The sequence below is a fragment of the Abramis brama genome (genome assembly GCF_963993115.1).
Source record: "Abramis brama genome assembly, chromosome: 18".
NCBI lineage: Eukaryota > Metazoa > Chordata > Actinopteri > Cypriniformes > Leuciscidae > Abramis > Abramis brama.
In genome coordinates, this window is record NC_139980.1 from 32,415,665 (window position 1) to 32,437,631 (window position 21,967).

General features: G+C 35.9%; 2 protein-coding genes across 3 annotated transcripts in view; one reads left to right on the forward strand and one right to left on the reverse strand.

Moving 5' to 3' along the window:
• Positions 1 to 10,067, reverse strand: part of LOC311068367 (leukocyte elastase inhibitor-like) — a gene marked incomplete at its 5' end in the record, with an annotated part of 10,509 nt that extends 442 nt beyond the window's left edge. The window contains 7 exons of the mRNA XM_084090753.1: positions 1 to 25; positions 2,635 to 2,756; positions 2,870 to 2,987; positions 3,154 to 3,282; positions 3,815 to 3,916; positions 9,083 to 9,174; positions 10,040 to 10,067. The exon at positions 1 to 25 is cut by the window's left edge and continues 442 nt beyond it. Coding sequence (XP_083946879.1) covers positions 1 to 25; positions 2,635 to 2,756; positions 2,870 to 2,987; positions 3,154 to 3,282; positions 3,815 to 3,916; positions 9,083 to 9,174; positions 10,040 to 10,067 — 616 coding nt within the window. The remainder of the gene's footprint in view (positions 26 to 2,634; positions 2,757 to 2,869; positions 2,988 to 3,153; positions 3,283 to 3,814; positions 3,917 to 9,082; positions 9,175 to 10,039) is intronic.
• Positions 10,068 to 10,922: 855 nt separating this feature from the next.
• On the forward strand, positions 10,923 to 17,728 carry LOC311069146 (leukocyte elastase inhibitor-like). Of its 2 annotated transcripts, XM_084092132.1 has the most exons (8): positions 10,923 to 11,268; positions 11,349 to 11,413; positions 14,223 to 14,393; positions 15,035 to 15,169; positions 15,318 to 15,435; positions 15,547 to 15,671; positions 16,747 to 16,920; positions 17,103 to 17,728. In XM_084092132.1, the coding sequence occupies exons 1-8, from the start codon at positions 11,115 to 11,117 to the stop codon at positions 17,568 to 17,570; spliced, it is 1,410 nt and encodes a 469-aa protein (XP_083948258.1). In that variant the 5' UTR covers positions 10,923 to 11,114; the 3' UTR covers positions 17,571 to 17,728. The 2 variants fall into 2 exon arrangements, with proteins under 2 accessions (XP_083948258.1, XP_083948259.1); XM_084092133.1 differs by lacking the exons at positions 10,923 to 11,268; positions 11,349 to 11,413 and adding an exon at positions 12,562 to 12,698 and having other exon boundaries at positions 17,103 to 17,673.
• Positions 17,729 to 21,967: the final 4,239 nt, after the last annotated feature.

Consider the following 21,967-nt stretch of genomic DNA (forward strand, 5'->3'; position numbering starts at 1 on the left):
TCTCATAAGTGATTGATTTTACCAACTTAGAGGAAGGGGAGAAAAATAAGAGACAGACAGGGAGAGACTTTTAATTGTTTCCCATTTCATGTAACACCAAACCTACACAACAATCCAAATTTTCATGTAGACTTTATCTTAATTATGCAGTTCCAACTGAAGTAAAAGCAGTGAGGAAGGTTCAGTTGCTGTTCATGTGACTGCCTGTTTTACCTTCGGTAGCCCATCGCTCTGGTTTGGGAGTATAATGAGCATGCTCAGATCTTTATTCCCATAAGGGATCTCCAGAATCCGAGCTTCAGTGGGACGTTGGTATTGTCTGTGTGGGATTTTACCCAGAGGAAATGTATTCGTCCGACTCATCATTGGCCAATTTACTCCTTTGTCCTGACATTTAAAACACAGACAGATTGGACATTAGTGATGCTGATGTGTTATCTGTGCTCATGACTCACTTCCTTTACAAAAAATAAGTATACTTCAAGATTATTTTCATTAAGTATACTTAAGTAAAGTTCAAGTATATTTTTAAGTATACTATATGTAATAAGTATACTAATATCAATGTAATAGTAGTAAACTTGTAAGTGTACTATTTCAATACTACTTGGGACTAAATTGGCTTACTTTTAGTGTATAGAAATATACTTTTAAGTACACTTTGTGTAACCGTAGTAACTTTGAGAGCATAACTAGTTTACATCTAGGTTTTTTGTTTGTACTGCAACTATACTACAAGTAAACTTAGAGGTATACTGATAGATAGTTTACTTGTCAAATACTTGTAGCACATTTTTTAGTTTATGAAAGCATAAAAGTATCCGTAAACTAGTAGTTTTATACTGCAAGTATATGTGTGTTTTCTTTAAATGAACTTATCATACTAAAGTGCAAAAACAATATATAAATAGTAAACTATACGTATACTACTATGTTCCTATTTAGGTATTATTTTTTATGCTTGCAATAATAAAAATGCAAAAAAGGTCTGCACTCTAAAAATTGTTTTAAGGTTAAGCAGGAGATAAAAACAGTGCAAATGTTTTGACTGTCTGCCTTCGTCTTGAAATATGCCTTTAACTGTACTCTAACTCTTTCCCCACCAGTGTTTTTTTATTTATTTTTAATTTTTAAATGCTACCAGCCAGCACCAGCATTTTTGATTTTCACAAAACTTTCATGGCCCCAGAATATTCTTCATAATTTTTTTTTTTTTTTTTTTTTTACCAACACTTGAATGTGGAAAAGTTTAATAATATAAGCAACAAAAGCTGAGAAAATCACGTTTTTGTCAAAGACTACTTCTGGATTGGATTCAGAACGATGATCAAAACATAGATGGAGTATCGAGTCCATCGACACCCGAAAGCTTCACTATAGCTGGTCCTGGGTCGACATTTTATTCTGTAAGGTTAGGCAGTTTTGATTTATGCTGTTTAAATTTCTGCGTCAATGGTGGGGAAAGAGTTAAGTAGATTTGAAGTAAATTCCTATGTACACTACCAGTGGACTAACCTACACAAAAATTCACATATTAGGAACATATGTTTTTTTTTTCTTTACAAATCAATATTTTCCAACAATGTTAGTTTATAAGACTGTATGTAAAACTGTGAAAAAAGTATTTAATAGGCTACTCAACCAAAGGTGTAAACACAATTATAAGCCAAGTTTACTTAGAGTACTTGATTGTACTTTTGATCAAGGTACTTAAAGGTATAAGTATAGGCCAAATAACAGACTTTTATGTTAGATACTTGTAAGTCAAGTATCTTTAAGTGTAATTTTAAGTATATTTATAAAGTATATTTCTGAGAAGTACATAACAAGTAGACTGAAAGTACACTGCCATTCAAACGTTTGGGATCGGTAAGATTTTTAATGTTTTAAAAAAAAGTCTTCTGCTCACCAAGGAGGCATTTATTTAATTAAAAATAGAAAAAACCAGCAATATTATGAAACATTATTACAACTTAAAATAACTGTTTTCTGTTTGAATATATTTTAAAATGTAATTTATTCCTGTGATCAAAGCTGTATTTTCAGCATCATTACTCCAGTCTTCAGTGTCACATGATCCTCCAGGAATCATTCTAATATGCTGATTTAATGCTCAAGAAACATTTATTATTATTATTATTATTATCAAAGTTGAAAACAGTTGTGTAAATGTTTAAGATTTAAATTAAGTAAAAAAAAAAAAATCAGGATTCTTTGATAAATAGAAAGTTCAAAAGAACAGCATTTATCTAAAATAGAAAGCTTTTGTAACATTATAGGCTACACCGTTCAAAAGTTTGGGGTCAGTAAGAATTTTTTTTAGGGAAAGAAATTAAAGAAATTAATACTTTTATTCAGCAAGGATGCATTAAATTGATCAAAAGTGACAGTAAAGACATTTATAATGTTAAAAAAGATTTCCATTTCAGATAAATGCTGTTCTTTTGAACTTTCTATTCATTAAAGAATCCTGAAAAAAACGTAAAAACAGTACCACTAAAGCAATAAGGCACAAGAGATCATGCTTTACACAGTGATTCGACACTGGTTGCACAGCGGTTTAGATGTGGATCATCTAGTTTAAGCATTTTACCATTTTTAGCAGAAAAAGCTGAATTGTCTTGACAAAGTTACCTCGATGGCGGGAACAAGTGTGAAGGACTTGTCCCACTTATCCTCGAAGTGCACTGTGCTGATTAGAGCTAGACTCGTGTCCTTAGTCACATCTCCTTCATCCAAAAAATTATTAATTTGATCTAAAATAGAAAGATAAAAAAAAATCCATCAGAAGAGTGAGAAATTATGAGAAAGTGGTCTAGACTACAGTCTAATAGTTAAAAAACAAATAAACAAAAATTAATTGAATTACCCCCGGTCTTGTCCTGCACCCAGTCGTTGATTTGCTTTCTCGCAGCATCAGGATTTGTCTTGAAGTCAGCATTACTCAAGCTGGCGTAACACCACTCCTCACACTTGCCAAGGAAATCCTAACATCATCAATAGGAAGAGAGGGAACATGGCAGCATGGGATTAAAATAACATCAGTGTTCTGACCCAAGCATCTCACTCATCTCATGTGACCCAGACACATTACTTTACTGTCCATTTTAGGAAGTAAATTAATCATTTGCTGTGCTTTCTCAACCAACTCACCTTATTAAAATCGAGTGTCCTTTCTCCAAACATGCGGTTCACCAGCTTCAGGCTTCTGTTCTTCCCTCCTTTGTTGAGCTCCTCATACAGATCGTGGTACATAATTTTCATATTGCCAAAGTGGAGGGTCTTAATAGAAACATAACAGGATATTGTTTAATTTTGAGTGAAATGTATTCAGAGAATTTGATACTGTGAAGTTAGAAGTGATGGTAATGGTAAAATCCACCCACTCCTTTGTTATATTTCCCATAAATCATAAACAGTGTCTAAAAATCAGTTGTTTGTGTTTTCTATACATTTTGACAATGTAACAGACTCCGTTTATGACTGGTGAAGAAATCTGCCATTAGCTCAGATCCTCGTGGAAACACAAGAATGTCTCGGCTACGTGATAAAAAAAACTAAATGTTCTGTTGTTGGCTGTATCAATAAACAGTTTTTTTTCCGATCCACTGTACTACTTTTCCAACTTTTCACAGCCTCTCGCGCAGGAAACGACGTTCTAAAAATGCAGCGCTCAAGTTAAAAGAAGTTTAAACTTTTGAAAAACGCGTCTCGACATCTTGTTTTCAACTGCCCATGTGTTTTTAGAGCATTCATGAACATGAGATGACAGTTTATAGAGAGTTTATAGAGCTGTTTGGAGGCTTGAGCTCACCTTATACATCTGTTTGGCAGTTTCACCACTCGCACCCAGGACGACCAGGCCCAATGCAGAGGAGATGCTCAGGGGTGAGAATAACACATTGTCTGTGTTGCCCTTACAGAGCATTTTTAACATGTCAATGGAGAATTTTGAGTTTGCCACAATCAGAGGTTCCATCGTTTAAAGCCTAGAATGAAGGAAATTCACTTTAAACATCATGTTAGACCGGCACAGAAAACAGTATAGAAGTAGAGGAATGAAAAGATCAAAAAACAAAGTGTACATCCTGTTGAAACCATGTTTTACCTGATGTCCTCTCCTAATATGTGTTTGAATTTTTATATAAAATCAAAACAACAGAACAGCCCCAAACTCTTTAGCTTTAAGAAAGCACTGAAAGGAACCCTCTTTCCCTCTTAATGAAAAGGGTTTTTAGTGTTTATCCTGGTCTAATATACATATGTGCGTTTTACATCCAAACTCTTTAGAAGTTATAGTCATCTGGTGGAAATAATGCTGTATAGAGACAATGTTTTCAATAATACTGCCATGAATAGTTTTTATTTTTATCATTTAACCTCAAACGAAGTGCAGTAACTAAAAATAAAGAAAATCAATGATTGTTGGGCCTAATACCCTTTGCCATCAGAGCACCAATTGCTTGATCTGGAAAGTGTCTCAAAAGTGTACAAAAATCTCACTGGAAGATTACACTGTTTAGTGAATCTGAAATTAATATTTCTTACTGACACAGTAAAGCAGAAGATATAAAATTACCATCTTTTTGCACCATACATGTATGTTATTTCAAAAATTCATGAGCTTCTGAAATACTTACTGATAAAGAAAGTGATGATTCGATCTCTCCTTGATACGAGGTGCGTCTTCACAACTGCCCTACTGACACAAGTCTCATTGCTTCCATATAGATATATATATATATATATATATATATATATACATACACACACACACACACACACACACACGTACGTACGTGTGAAAATGTGAGAAATCACCCCATTGGCAACTTATTGTGAAATCTAAATCATCTAAGTATTCCTGTGAAAATGATTATGTGATTTCCTGTAAATACCTGTGTAACAAGACATCACTCTTTCCAGATAACCTGAAAGATTCCCTCGAGCTGACTTGGGCTCAAGAACATGTATTGATACAAAAAGAAAGCATTTAATGATACAAAAATAAAGCAACAAAATTAATCTGCAGATTGTCCACATCATGGAACATATCTTGGTGCTCCTTTACAAATCCAACTTAACATCAATGCTGAATAATATCAGTTGAGACAAGATAAGACACAGATTTCTGTATACTGTTAGAAACTTTCCATAGAGCAAGCATATCTTGGAGAATTGGTGCTGTTCTGTAGGCATATGGTGGGCCCAACAATCATTGAATTGATTTTTTATTTGGTTACTTCACTTCATTTGAGGTTAAATGATAAATAAAAAATATTCAAGGCAGTATTATTGAAAACTTTGTCACTTTACAGAAGTTTTCCACCGGTGGCCATAACTTCTTTAGAGTATGGATGTAAAATGCACATATGGAAATTACAGTAGTGGTAGACCGGGATGAAAACTGAAAACCCTTTTCATTGAGAGGGAAAGATGATTGTTTTTTTTTTAAGCTAAAGCACTGTTTTTGGACTGTTCTGTTGTTTTGATTGTGTATAAAAACTCTGCATTTGACTTTTCGCATATTAGGAGAGCACATTAATGTTGCTTGTCCGTGGCTGGAACAGGATGTACACGTTGTTTTCCGATCTGGTCATTCTTGTATTTCTTTACTGTTTTCTGCGCTGGTCTGTTTTCTAGGCTGTAAATGAAGGAACCTCTGATTGTGACAAACACAAAATTCTCCATTGACCTGTTCAAACTGTTAAGGCAACACAGTCAATGTGACCCTGATGAAAGCCTCCTTGAGCCGATATGTGTTTGTTTTATTTTATTTTATATGTATTCCTGCTCTGCAAATAAAGTTTTTAAAAATATTTTAAAAAATCTATGTGAGTGCCTGGATGTTGAATTTTATCTCTTCTATGCAAAAGGATCCACTTTTACCAAATGCGCTGTTGGATAATATTTTTTTCTATTACAGGCAATGTGTTATTCTCACCCCTGAGCATCTCCTCTGCATTGGGCCTGGTCCTCCTGGGTTCCAAGGGCAAAACTGCTGAACAGATGTATAAGGTGAGCTCAAGCTCAAATAGCATACTCTCTATAAACTGTCATCTCATGCTTATGGATGCTTTAATCCAGCGATTGCTGCGAATTGCAAAATGCAATTATTGGTACTACCAACAAAATATTAGTGCATTCATGAAACTGGGCATCTTTACACTACATCCTTATGCATGACTTTCTGCCAGGGCTTTTACGTGCTTTTCCCAAATCACTGAAGAGACATTTTAAGTTGTTTATTTGTAAATGTAACTAATGAACAATAATTCTTGTGATAAAGTAATGAAAATGAAAACACAGAAATCATTAATACAATGTTGAAAAAACATATCTTTTTAATGTTACATGCAACAAGGAATGGTCACATGTGGCTGCTTTCTTCCAGGAAAGAAGAGGGGATGCCTGAGCATGTGTAATATGAATATCATCTCTCATCTCTACCCACCCTTTTTACGACAAGTATGGTTATGGCTGTGAAATATCCGCCTAGTATTAACAAATTTTGTGCTGCAAGCTTATTGCACAATGCTGATAATCAACCTTCTCGTCTGAGCTGCCTCATGCAGCAGTCAAATATATTAAATAAGGCTATATCATTTACGTGGTTCATGTAATATAATTCGTAGCTGTCAGTGTGAGAAGACATTAACTTAATAGGCATAAGATTTGTGCACACATTGTGAATGAATTTAATAAGTTACTTAGTTGCCTAGCTTTCCTGGTAGCCTTCAATAAATTCACTTGTCTAAGATGATAATAATACATTTTATTTATGATGTGCTTTTCTAAAACCCAAAGCGCTACAAACTACCATCCATAATCAAATTAAAATGGCTACCTTTGTGAATAGCCGCTGGTGTGCCAATAAGTTGAACCTCTTGTGTGTGGAGTTGTGCCACAATGACACGTTCCAGAACCTTGGCAAGAAAGGGTAGATTTAAGATAGGCCTGTAATTTGATAGGTCAGACTAATCACATCCAGGCTTTTTAAGGACTGGTGCAACAGCTGCAACCTTAAGGGCTTTCGGAACAGTACCAGTAGAGAGGTGTTCAAAATGAGGGGACTAACTGAAGAGAGACATCCCTTAAGAACAGATATTGGGATTGGGTCGAGAGTACATGTGATTGTATTCATTGCTTCACTTATTTCAAAATACAGTTAATAGTGACTATGTTAAAGAGATACAGTTATAGAAAAATTAAGTGGATGGGTCTCAGGAATTGCAGGGCAAGGGGCCAAACTATAGAGGTTCTCAATTTTTTCCATGAAGAAACTAAGAAACTTGTTACACTCCTGCACAGAGGAACAAATTGGTGGGTTAATTGGTGTAAGAATATTGATGATTGTCTAAAAAATCTTTTTGGGGGTTTGCAGCTCCATCACTAATGATAGATGAGTTGTACTTTGTTCTTGCTGCTTTAGGGGCTTCAGTGTATTGGCTCAAATCTTCATCATACATGAGCTTATATGGACAGTTAAACCTGATTTCTTGTATTGGCATTCAAGCTGCCTATACTTTTGTGTATCAAAGGGATGATTTTAATAAATGAAACAACACGTTATCTCCAAGGGGCGAACACGTCAAAAAAAAAAGTGTGACAAAATAGAATTATAATGATCAACAGACATGAGAGACTATCAAAATGAATACATAAACATCGATATATCGATATATATGTATGTTCCCTTTCGAGGGAACTCGCACTGCGTCTCTTCATGATTGTGTCTGAAGCATGTGTGTGAAATCAGTCCAATGGCATGATGGAACATCACAGGTGGGATGACTCACCTTGCTGTGACCTGTGCCTCAGCAAGCGCTCTGATACAGAAATGTAATATATGTCGATATATGTAAATTACATATATAATGTCAGTGCCCATGTATGTCTGCTGCCAATATGAGAATAAATGCAAAATTCATATATGTAAAACACAAAGACATATATGAAACATATATTTCAAAATATAGCAAAAATGTCCGTTTTCATGTAAGTGCCATATATTTTCCCGTATATGCACATAAATGTGAAATATATGTAAGACGCATATATGTATACATGCATATATGTACTTGTTTCCATTGTACATACTTTCACTATATATTATTCACTTAAATATAGTATTTTGAATACAATAATGCAGTGTTTTCTTTGTCATTTTTGACAAATACATCCACAAAGTACCATAACCATATGCCACAGCTTTAAAAATGCATCAGTATCACATGCATATGTTTACATACATTTATTAAATATGTGGAAAACAAATACGTGTCACATATTTATACTTAATGTTGTCCATGTGAGAAACCAATACTATACTGTAATATATGCAGATATATGGTATCATATATGGATGAACTCAAATATTTTCTTCACATGTTTGGACACATAAATCTTCATATATGTTGCAGGCATATATTGTGTTCTCAGATAAGTCAAATATATGTACAGATATATGTCATGCTATTTAAAATATAAGTACATATATGGCCATATATTACATTTTTGTATGGGTGAAATTGTTTGCCTTATCTACTGTTTTTTGTCCTAAAAATACAAAAAGCACAAGACATAAGGCGAGCAAAAAAATTGTCTGTTCCTCCCTCAGTTCCCCACTGTCCCGGCGGCTGACATCATGTGGTTCGCAAATGTTCAGGGAACTTACCCACCCTGTCACACATGGAAATCCTAACATCATCCATAGAAAGAGAGGAAACATGGCAGCATGGGATTAAAATAACATCAGTGTTCTGACCCAGGCATCTCATGCTCTTCATGAATGATGCTTCAATATACTATCATTTTCAAGAAGTAAATTAACCATTTGCTGTGCTTTCTCAAACAACTTGCGTCAAAAAAATCGAGTGTCCTTTCTCCAAACATGCAATTACCCAGCTTCAGGTTTCTGATCTCTCTCTTTGAGACTGTGAAGCGAGGAGTGTTTTGAGGAAAGCATTGTAAAAACAAATGTGCATTTTGCAATGTAAAATCGCAGCAATCGGTGCATTAAAGCATCCATAAGCATGAGATGACAGTTTATAGAGAGTATGCTATTTGAGCTTGAGCTCACCTTATACATCTGTTCAGCAGTTTTGCCCTTGGAACCCAGGAGGACCAGGCCCAATGCAGAGGAGATGCTCAGGGGTGAGAATAACACATTGCCTGTAATAGAAAAAAATATTATCCAACAGCGCATTTGGTAAAAGTGGATCCTTTTGCATAGAAGAGATAAAATTCAACATCCAGGCACTCACATAGATTTTTTTTTTTTTTAAAAAAAACTTTATTTGCAGAGCAGGAATACATATAAAATAAAATAAAACAAACACATATCGGCTCAAGCAGGCTTTCATCAGGGTCACATTGACTGTGTTGCCTTAACAGTTTGAACAGGTCAATGGAGAATTTTGTGTTTGTCACAATCAGAGGTTCCTTCATTTACAGCCTAGAAAACAGACCAGTGCAGAAAACAGTAAAGAAATACAAGAATGACCAGATCGGAAAACAACGTGTACATCCTGTTCCAGCCACGGACAAGCAACATTAATGTGCTCTCCTAATATGTGAAAAGTCAAATGCAGAGTTTTTATACACAATCAAAACAACAGAACAGTCCAAAAACAGTGCTTTAGCTTAAAAAATAGGAAAAAACCTTTTCATTCCCTCTCAATGAAAAGGGTTTAGAGTTTTCATCCTGGTCGTAATTTCCATATGTGCATTTTACATCCATACTCTGAAGAAGTTATGGCCACCGGTGGAAAACTTCTGTAAAGTGACAAAGTTTTCAATAATACTGCCTTGAATATTTTTTATTTATCATTTAACCTCAAATGAAGTGCAGTAACCAAATAAAAAAAAATCAATTCAATGTTTGTTGGGCCCACCATATGCCTACAGAACAGCACCAATTCTCCAAGATATGCTTGCTCTATGGAAAGTTTCTAACAGCATACCGAAATCTGTGTCTTATCTTGTCTCAACTGATATTATTCAGCATTGATGTTAAGTTGGATTTGTAAAGGAGCACCAAGATATGTTAGCCTGGGTTTCCCCATGCTGCCTCGATTTTATTCACGCTGCTAGGCAGCCTGGACACCATGGACCAGATTTTCCCCTCAAAAAGGGAACCAATCACAGAACGTGATCTTCTTCCTCGTCGAATTTCTGTCGCTCTACATACATCATCAGGGCTGCGTTCAGCCCCGACAAAACGTTGCACAACGTTTTTTAAACTTTAACGGTGATGCGTTGAACACACTGTTCTGATGACGCAAGAGTTGCAACTATGGCAGCTGAGAAGGCCATTCTTTGTGTTCTTTGTGAAGAATTTTCGGAGCCTGATGAAGTCGGTATAAATATGTGTTTAATACTACAAAATATGCCCGATGTTACAGTTACTGCACTTGCCGCCCAGAACAAAAGAGAACATCCCAATCGAGTGAAGGGATTGCTGAAACTGAAACTGAAGCACACATCTTACCTAATTCAGACTAAAACACATCTATTTAGTCTCACATACTGACTTTATTTGTAGTTCATACTGTTTTAATACCCTGTATTTTCTTTCTCATTTTTAGGAAAAGCACTTAATTACCATTGTTTATTTCTATACCAAATATCATACTTGCAATGAAGCTAAAAATATAAACAACTACATCATGTTGATATCCTATAGCCTATTTTTACAATAAAACTTACGACAAACATGTCTTCTAATATCCTCAGTTGTTGCGTATACCGAGCTGCATCGAACACATTTGTAAATTACTTTCCTTGAACCCATTGTGCGAGTTCACTTTAACACCGCGTGCTTTATACATGTTGCTGCTGATTGGACTGCAGTTCTGACACACCCACCAAACAAGAGAAAACGCATCTCAAACCTCAAACCCTGTTGCACACAGGTGCACGCCGTTTCCAGGAAACATGACGTTCAACCCGGAAACCGTAGCAAAACGTTGCGCACCGTTTTGAACTTGAACATGCCCCTGGTATAATTAAAACGATTGGCTATGAGCTACGTACAAGCGCATTTGATAGATATTCCTAGCGCCCAATAAACGGCTCTGGGCATTCATAAACCACGCCTCAAATACGAGAAAATGAACGTGTGGTTTCCAGACCACGTCTCAATGAGAAGAGGTCGGACGTGCATGATGTGGACAATCTGCAGATTCATTTTGTTGCTTTATTTTTGTATCATTAAATGCTTTCTTTTTGTATCAATACATGTTCTTGAGCCCAAGCCAGCTCAAGGTAATCTTTCAGGTTATCTGGAAAGAGTGATGTCTTGTTACACAGGTATATTACAGGAAATCACATAATCATTTTCACAGGAATACTTACGACGCAAAGACACACCTCGGATCAAGGAGAGATCGAATCATCGCGTTCTTTATCGGTAAGTATTTCAGAAGCTCATGAATTTTTAACTACAACAGCAGTTGAAATAACATATGATATACATGTATGGTGCAAAAAGATGGTAATTTTATATCTTCTGCTTTACTGTGTTAGTAAGAAATATTTGGTCTCATTCATGAAACATTCGTAAATGTACGGGTAAATATGAGTGATTTGCGCATAAAGAGACCTTCCCGAAAACTCTTCTCCTGATTCACAAATACTTCGTAAACGTTGGATGTGATAGTGAAATGTGTGTGTGTGTGTGTGTGTGTGTGTGTGTGTTAATGAATTCCAATCAGACGTAAATGGGACGCGCGTGCATGCTCATTCTCAATTACCATAAATCCGCCCATTAAATCCGACTGACACCTATATATGGGCATCATATTATGACGCCAAACGAAGGATTTTAACGTCTTCTCAAAAGCGAATCAAAAGGAGAAATTTCTCAGATGCAGAAATTTAAGTTTTATTATCAGAAGTTCATTCAAAACGCCACATTTCATTTTCAAGCGTACATAGTGGCGTATCAGGTCCTAAAAAAAGGGAAGCTTGGCAGCAGATACAGTTAATGAAGTTTCATCTGTTAATGGAACAGTCCCAGAAGTGAAAAGAAAATGGTTCGACATGAAGCTTGACTGCAACACTTGTGACTTGCGGACTTGTGTTCCGTTTGCAGATGCTATTATTGGCTCTCATAATAAAAGTAAAAAGAAAAACCGCATGTAATTGCATTTTATATATATATATATATATATATATATATATATATATATATATATATATATATATATATCAGGGTTCGTACGGGTGCTTGAAATCCTTGAAAGTGCTTGAATTTTGATGTTGTGTTTTCAAGGTTTGAAAAGTGCTTGAATTTTGGATAAAATGCTTGAAAATGCTTGAATTTGTAACTGTATTTCTTTCATAAGAAATATCTTTCTGACGAAATAGTTCATTATTAAATGGAGAAAAAATGTAGCCCTTCAGAATCAGATACATATTGATTTGCGTTACGCTGGCCAGAGCAAAAGTAGGCGGAGTTTTCATTTTGATTTCCGCGGTTGTTTGGATGCACCGTTTTTATTGGCCACGCAGCGGCAACAGTTGAACTATTTTAAACTTTGACCGCGGCGTTCGCGCGAGCTCGTTGAGCTCCGCTTTGGTCCGAGTCGCGCGGCGCAAGCCATTGAAATAACGGTTTCATTTCATAGCGCAGCGCGGTCCGCGTCCTAAAGGGCCATTAGTGACTCTGAGAGTACTTGGTGTGATAATGTAATGTAAGTATTGCATGTCCGTTATGTTCATTTGTGGAATATGCAGTGAACATTGCCAAAATTACAGAACTGTAACGTGCAAATTAACCTGCAAACGTTAGCCCAGTGCATAACAACAGTCGTTGATTGCTGAACTGAAATCAGTCAGTGTCATAAGTAGTCTACTGTTACTGTAAGGTTTAGGATGGCCCTATGCAATATTTACACTGCTCTATTCCAGTAAATGTATTAGCTAACGTTATGTCTTGGCCCAAGACATCTTGGCAATGAAATACATTTATCAGGCAGGTGCCTGTGCACTCAGATATTGTTCAAACCTGGTCTATATCAAGAATGTGTCCCAAAACGGGAAGGCCTGTCAAATATTTCTAAGTCTTCATATTTGAAATTAATTCAGTTTTACAGCCTATAAATCACATTATCTGGTAAGCAATATTTGGACATTAATATAATGAAAAGTATATTATTCATATACTTAGTGATACATTTTGAAGAATAAAACTTGTGATTGGCTTAAATATTAGGGCTGCACAATATATCGAAATATTGCAAATGTATATATTAGGCCTACAATATGCATAATTGCATATCGCAATGGCTTGCAATAACTGGGGTCATGAACAAAAGACAAAGAAAATCACTCACTGCTTTTGGTTGAATAGGCTAACTTTTGTAGCTTTAATAAGAATCAGTATATTTAATTCATGCAGTGAAAACTAAGCAGTGTTTATTTTTACATTTGATTAATCAGTTTCTGTTGTTAAATAAACCTAATGTAGTATAACCTGAACCCCCTAAACCCCAGTGATGTTAAAATAACACTTCTTATGCTACAGAACACTGATGTTCACTGTCTTGAAGTTGTAGGGATATTTTCTTATCACAAAAAGAATGTGAAACACGTATGTGTAGGTTATATCATTTTAAAGATATTTTAAAGATAATTTAAGTTAATTTGACACACTTTAAGCATTATCGTATAGTTATCGCATATCTCATTTTTCTTCTATATTGTGCAGCCCTCTGCTATTATGAAACATTTGGCTGTTTATCTCTTTTGATGTGATAAAAACACTAAATAAGAATTTTAAGTATGTATTGGTATGTAATTTACGGTAGTGTAAGGTGCTGGAAAAAGCTTTAAAATGGACCTGGAAAGTGCTTGAAAAGTGCTTGAATTTGACCTTGGAAAAAGTGTACGAACCCATATATATATATATATATATATATATATATATATATATATATATATATATATATATATATATATATATATATATATATATATATATATAATTTTTTTTTTTTTTTTTTTTAAATGCTGTGTAAATATGTACCCGATTAAGGTGAATTAAAATGCAGCCTTATTAATGAGCAAAACGTTCGGATGTTAAACGCACTATTTACGCGTGGCGGGGAGCAGGTGTAGATTTTTCGTACCAACTAACATTTGGAAAATATGAACATTTTAACAACGTGAATATGAACGTCTAACATGATGTTTAAAGTGAATTTCCTTCATTCTAGGCTGTACTTGAACCTCTGATTGTGGCAAACTCAAAATTCTCCATTGACCTGTTAAAAATGCTCTGTAAGGGCAACACAGACAATGTGTTATTCTCACCCCTGAGCATCTCCTCTGCATTGGACCTGGTCGTCCTGGGGGCTAAGTACAACACTGCCGAACAGATGCTTAAGGTGAGCTCAAGCCTCCAAACAGCTCTATAAACTCATCTCATGTTCATGAATGCTCTAAAAGCAGTTGAAAACACAAGGTGTCGAGATGCGTTTTTTAAAATTTGAAACTTCTTTTAACTTGAGCGCTGCATTTTTAGAACACTGTTTCTTGCGCGAGAGGCTATGAAATCAATGGAAAAGTAGTACAGACTCAGTGGTTCGGAAAAACACTGTTTATTGATACTGCCATCAACAGAACATTTAGATTGTTTATCACGTAGCCGAGACATCCTTGGACCCTAGGATCTGAGCTAACGGAAGATTTCTTCACCAGTCATAAACGGAGTCTGTTACATTGTCACAATGTATAGAAAACACAAACAACTGATTTTTAGACACTGTTTATGATTTATGGGAAATATAACAGGATTGGGTGGATTTTTACCATTATAGGGTGGTTGGGTGGTATGTTCAAACACCATGTAAAAGTGAATTTTGCATAACATGTCCCCTTTAATGCATTAGTGGCTGCTATTCTACATCGCGAAATACATGTTCATTTTTACAATGCTTTCTTCAAAACACTTCTAACTTCACAGTATCAAATTCTCTGAATACATTTCACTCGAAATTAAACCATATCCTGTTATGTTTCCCCTAAGACCCTCCACTTGAGATTTAACCATGAGATAATTATGTACCACGATCTGTATGAGGAGCTCTACAAAGGAGGGAAGAACAGAAGCCTGAAGCTGGTGAACCGCATGTTTAGAGAAAGCACATTCGATTTTAATGACGTGAGTTGGTTGAGAAAGCACAGCAAATAGTTAATTTACTTGAAATCTACAGTAAAGTAATTAGTCATTCAGTGAGATGCCTGGGTCAGAACACTGATGTTATTTTAATCCCATGCTGCCATGTTCCCTCTCTTCCTATTGATGATAGGATTGCCTTGACATGTGTGAGGAGTGGTGTTACGCCAGCGTGAGTAATGCAGACTTAAAGACAAATCCTGATGCTGCGAGAAAGCGAATCAACGACTGGGTGCAGGGCAAGACCGGGAGTAATTGAATTAACTTTTGTTTATTTGTTTTTTAACTATTAGACTATAGTCTAAACCACTTTCTCATAATTTCTCACTATTCTGATGGATTTTTTTATCTTTCTATTTTAGATAAAATTAAAAATTTGTTGGATAAAAGAGATGTGTCTAAGGAGGACATACGTCTTGTTCTAATCAGCGCAGTGCACTTCAATGATAAGTGGGTTGAGCCATTCACACTTGTTCCCACATACAAGGTAACTTTATCAAGACAATTCAGCTTTGTCTGCTAAAAATAGTAAAACTGGATGATGCACTAAACCGCTGTACAATTCTCAGCTTGTCATCGTGTCAAACATCACCCCTTAATCACTATAAAGCATGATCTCAATTCTCTTGTGTCTTATTGCTTTAGTGCTAGTGTTTTTGTCAGCTCACTCAGCGTTACCCTTACAAAAAATGTGCTATTAGTATACTTCTTTTAAGCTAAAAATAAGAATTCAGCATATAAATCAAAATGGCCTAACTTCACTGAATAAAATGTCGACCCAGGACGAAGTATATGGACTGTGAAGCTTTCGGGTGTCGATGGACTCGATCTACTCCATCTATGTTTTGATCATCGTTCTGAATCTGATCCAGACGTGTAGTCTTTGACAAAAAAGCGATTTTCTCAGCTTTTGTTGCTGTTTTTTTTATTAAACTTTCCCACATTCAAGTGTTGGTTAAAAATAAAAAAATAATGCATGAAGTTAGTTTTTTTCTTTGTACTTAATAAAACTATTTCAGAGTGCAGACTCTAAAAGTTTAGCATTTTTATATTTAAGTACAAAAAGTTCTTAAATAGGAACATAGTAGTATACTTAAAGTGCAAAAATAATATATAAATGGTAAACTATAAGTATGATGTTAAGTTAATTTAAAGAAAACATACTCGTATACATAGTAGTTTACTGAGAATATAAGTTCACTTGTACAGTTGCAGTACAAACAAAAAACCTTGATGTAAACTAGTTGTTCTCAAAATTACTACTGTTACACTTAAACTGTCCTTAAAGTTAAAACTTAAAGTATACTTTTATACACTAAAAAGTGAGCCAATTTAGTCCCAAGTAGTATTTAAATAGTACACTTACAAGTTTACTACTATTACATTGATATTAGTATACTTATTCCATATAGTATACTTAAAAATATACTTGAAATTTACTTAAGTATACTTAATAAAAATGATCTTGATGTACACTTATTTTTTGTAAAGGAAGTGAGACATGAGCACAGATAACACATCAGCATCACTAATGTCCAATCTGTCTGTGTTTTAAATGTCAGGACAAAGGATTCAATTGGCCAATGATGAGTCGGACGGATAAATTTCCTCTGGGTAAAATCCCACACAGACAATACCAACGTCCCACTGAAGCTCGGATTCTGGAGATCCCTTATGCGAATAAAGATCTGAGCATGCTCATTATACTCCCAAACGAGAGCGATGGGCTACCGAAGGTAAAACAGGCAGTCACATGAACAGCAACTGAACCTTCCTCACTGCTTTTACTTCAGCTGGAACTGTTTGTGGATGAAGATAAAGGATACATGAAAATTTGGATTGTGTAGGTTTGGCATTACATAAAATGGGAATTAAGTCTCTCCCTGTCTGTCTCTTATTTTTCTCCCCTTCCTCTAAGTTGGTAGAATCAATCACTTATGAGAAGCTTCAGGAGTGGACTGAGCCGGACAATATGATTCCTACAAAGGTGGCTGTTAAAATACCCCTTTTTAAGCTGCAGGAGAAATATGATCTGGAGAAGGTCCTGAAGACTCTGGGCATGACTGATGTGTTGGATGAAAATTGTAACTTATCTGGCATGGTGTCTGCAAAGATGAAGCTGTCTAAAGTGGAGCATGAGTCTTCTGTGGAGGTGAACGTGGAAGGCACAGAGGCAGCTGGAGGCACTGTTTCAGATGTCCAGGGTGTTTATCTCCGTAAGAAAAGAGAAATTGAAAAGAGTTTCGTTGATCTGGCAGCTGGAGGCAGTGGTGGAAATGTCCAGAAAGTAATTGAGAGTTTCGTGGCAGACCACCCCCTCCTTTTCTTCATCCGGCACAACCCCACCAAGAGCATCATCTTCTGGAGCCGCTTCATCTCCCCATGACCTGAATCTGAACCTCAGAGAAGAGCAGACTGTACAACAGTGTCATCTGTCATATTAAAATACAGTACACAGTGATTATATTGCATGTGTCTTCATTTAAAATTGGTTCTGCTTTAAACAAAATTCTGAATACTCAAAATGGTCGAGTACTTCAACTGAAAAACTATAAATAAAAGAAATCAGGCAGAATCTTGTGTCCTTTTTTTCTTAGTGTCAGTTAACGGGTGGAAATGAACAGTTCAGTTTATAGAATGAAGAGGGAGAATGAAACACCTGCTGAGTTTCAGAGTAGGTTTAGAGTTGACAAAAAAAAAACCTGGTTTAGATCAGGTTTAGTCGGCTCACAATGCTTGATTTAGATGTTCCCTGTCAACTCGGTTTGATCCAGAACATCAGTTCACTTCTCTACTGAAGACGAGATCGTTATGAAAAAAATCATGAATTTAAACACATTTACAGTGCAGGAATAAACACTGCTGCTGCAGCGAAAGTTTGAGAAGGCAGCTGACAGAAAATATCTGACTATTTCAATGCAAGTGAATAACTAAGTGGGAGTGGCTTTATTGCGTATGTCATTTTGCACACAGCTGATTGGTCCAGTTTTGGTTTGCGATCTCTAACCCAGTATAAAACCTGATCTGGAAAAGGTTATCCATGTAGCGCAAGATACTATAGCGATGAACACTGCTAAAAATACACATAGCCTACACCTTTAGCCCAAAAAAACAGAGTTTGCTCAAACTGAAACAACAGGCCTCAGAGTCGCTCTTTTTGTAAGACGGTTTTTCATCCACTCGAGATGAGCTGTTCAGTCTGCTTCTATTTGTGTTTACAGACAACAGCATAGTGTCGGCCCAGATCCGGCCCACGTCTGGTACGTGGATTGCATGTACCACACGGTTGCATCTTGCTTAACAGATTTGGTCCAAATTGTGTGTGTGTGTGTGTGTGTGAATGTGTTTGTCGGTGATTGTGATACACAATACAATCACCTAAGTCCACACCACAACTATAACGATAACGACATAGTGGAACAATATCATTGGAATCACTTTTAGATAGATTTTTCCCTGCCGATGAACGATTAACAGACGATCATTATTGCTGCTTTAAAGAGCTCGAGCAAAAGTGACAGAAAACGGCAACATTACCGTCTGTTGGTGTAGTACTACATACATTGTAAAAAAAAAAAAGAAGCTAGTAGTGATGCCATTTTTAAATTATTATTATTAAACAGAATTCAAGTACAAATTATTATGGCATAATTCAACAAACATATATGTTTTCGTGTTGATACAGCAACGCTAGTGTAGTTAGTTATCGATTTTGGTGTGGACAGGCCTTAAAGGGATAGTTCACCCAAAAATTAAAACGCTGTCTTCATTAAACGTTACTCACCCTCATGTTTGTTTCAAACCTGTATGAGTTTCTTTCTTCTGTTGAACACAAAAGAAGATATTTTGAAGAATGTTTGTAACTTTCAAAGTAATTGCGTATTACGTGACGTCACGAACGCGCATCACAGAACAGAGCAAGGCGAGCATTTGTGCTTATAAAACTTAAACTTTTTTATTTATTTTTGAAATGACCGATCGTTTCGCTAGATAAGACCATTATTCATCGTCTGGTATCGTTTAAAGCCCTTTGAAGCTGCACTGAAACTGTCATTTGGACCTTGAACCGTTTGGGTCCCATTGAAGTCCATTATATGGAGGAATGTTTTCATCAAAAACCTTAATTTCTTTTCGACTGAAGAAAGAAAGACATGGACATCTTGGATGAAATGGGGGTGAGTAAATTATCAGCAAAAGTTTTTTTTAAAAGTGAACTAATCCTTTAAATATGCATCGTTGTAAATTACCACAATTACAAATTTCCCAGTATTAAATGTGTTCATGTCTTTTTTTGATCTTGTAAGTTGAAACCTCTTTAATTTGTAAATTGGAAATCTTTTTAAAAGTTTTGACTTCTACCAGACTAACGCCGGCATCACCTTAAAAACTAAATATCAGAGGCTAAATGGCTATTTTAGTCACATGTTTAAGATAACTTTACCTGGTGTACTTTATTTGTTATGTTTTTTCTTAACAATTCTCTTTTTTTTGGCATTATAAGTGATGACATATAAAGTATTAATTTAGCTGCTCTGTGTACAATATGGTTGTTGTATCATAATTGCAGCAATTTCACCAACATGAACACATACATTTCTTATTTTGCAAATGTTAAAGTTTGAATCCATGCAAGATTACACCGTGATACGATAAACACTGATGGCTGATTTCTCTTGTGTTTTGTATTTTCAGTTATGTGGTTAGCAGGCTAAGCTAGCCTTTTTATTATGCGGCCTAACAAACGAATTAACACAATATTGTACACAAACTGTATAGACACTATAAAATCAATTTACACAATGTGACGTCATATCTTTGCTGAAATACTCAACTTATTAGGTAATGTGCTGGTCTTAAAGATGGTCTCCCAGCCTGACCATCAGACGAGACTCTTCTGAAACCACCCAATCAGACCAGTTAAGTTGTGAGACTAGCTAACCACCTTAGATTTGTGTAAGCTCTTTTTTCCCCAGCATTGCCACAATATTAATGCAAAGGATTTACAATTTGCATAACTGATTCTGGGCTTGTAAAACAGCTCTTGTGGAATAAATAGCAGACCCAGTGAGCAGAGGATTGAACCAGCAGGACACGTTAACTGCAAACTTTGACTCCTGCTTGTTTTCGTTTAGTGATGAACGTCTTTGACCCAAGAGTTGAAAACGAGACAAATGTGCTCCATAGTCAGAGCCAATCAAACACAACACCGCAATTCAAGATGGCAAAACCACAGACTTAGTTGATCTTATGACGAGAGCAGAAGCTGTTGTAGTCACCCTGAATGAGTGTTTACGACAAAGTATCGTAATGAGCCCAAGATGTGTTCATTAGAGATCCATGAGTCTGTTTTACTGAGCATGGAAGGTTTAATCTCTTCGTTTCTCCATGTTCACATGATTGAGCCGTACGGGATGTTTTTCTTGCCACCTCATTAGTGTGGCCCACATGGAGAGCTTTATCTAACAGGAAACGCATCATAACACGGTTCCATCCTGACCCGCAGGCCTGCGTTTCCTTTTGATGTCCAAATCCTCCACCTTCACGTTGACAGTGTGATTTACGCATCTTGGTAAACAACAGATTACTGATTCAGTGTAAACACATGGATGCTGTGGTGTAAGAGGAACTTATTTCTGTGTCATGATTTTCTATATTTAAGCCCCATCTGTCCAGCTAGAGATTCATTTAAAAGGATGTTTCAAAATGTATATCAGTCGGTTTGGCGTTATATACTGACAATAATACAGTAATGAATTTTTTTTTTGTAGTTGTTAAATAAATAAATGCACAAATTAACTAAAACCGATGCTATTTAAATAATATATATATTTTCTTTTTATTTATTAATTTATTGCACTGCAGTAATGAAATTCAAAAAATAGGCTTCATGTTCTTTATCCAAAATAAAAACATTTTTATTTGCTGTAAAATATAACTGTAATGTTCAGTGCAGGGCTCGATCTGGCATCAGTGCTTTCATGGACTTTTAGTTTGTAACTTTGTTTCCTGTGTTTTCTTTTTGTTTCCATGGAATGGAATGGTTTAGAATGGTTTAATTGGTTGTCATAGCGACACATTGTTTGATTGATTTGATTCACCTGTTCCTCACTTAGCCCCCCAGGTAGTTCTCTGGCTGTTATTCTCTTGCTGGGTTTGATGTGCTCCTGCATATTTTTTATTTTTTTTGCCAAGTATTATTAAAGGTGGGGTAGGCAGGATTTTTCTAAAAAACTTTTTTCAAAATTGGTTTAAACTGTCTTTATATATCAATACATAATTAAAATGTAAGTACTCTGAAAAAAAAGATTATAAAAATCGAGTGACTCTAGACCTTTTAATCTGCAATAAACACAGCTCATTATTTCCATCCGGGACGAAACAAATGATTGGCTTGGGCGACTGTCACTCTCTCTCGCAACCATGGCTACCACCCCTGTTTTTACTGGATCTGCCCACATGCGCACACCCGTTTGATTTGAGTTCAAGGCACGGAAGTTACCCAGGTAAGAGCAAAATAATGGCAGAGAAAGATCATTCAAATTTCACATTACCGGCATATGCAGTTAGCGAAGGCAAACAAGGCAAAAAAAGAAAGACAGTACTAGAAAAGGCAATGAACAAAAAAGTTTTCGGATAAACAAAGAAATAAAACTCAGTAAATATTGGCGTGGCTTTCCAGCGATGGCGAGTACTGAGGGACCTCAAGGGGCTGAAAAGTGACTCCTTGATGGCTTTATTGATGGCTTTATTTCTGCTGGACAGGTAATCTTTCTTTTTTCATTT

Coding starts and splice junctions, on each gene's coding strand:
- LOC311069146 (XM_084092132.1), top strand. CDS start 11,115: ATGAACGTGTGGTTTCCAGACCACGTCTCAATGAGAAGAGGTCGGACG. Junction 11,414..14,222: donor AATCATCGCGTTCTTTATCG/GTAAGTATTTCA, acceptor CCTTCATTCTAG/GCTGTACTTGAACCTCTGAT. Junction 15,672..16,746: donor CACTTGTTCCCACATACAAG/GTAACTTTATCA, acceptor TTTAAATGTCAG/GACAAAGGATTCAATTGGCC.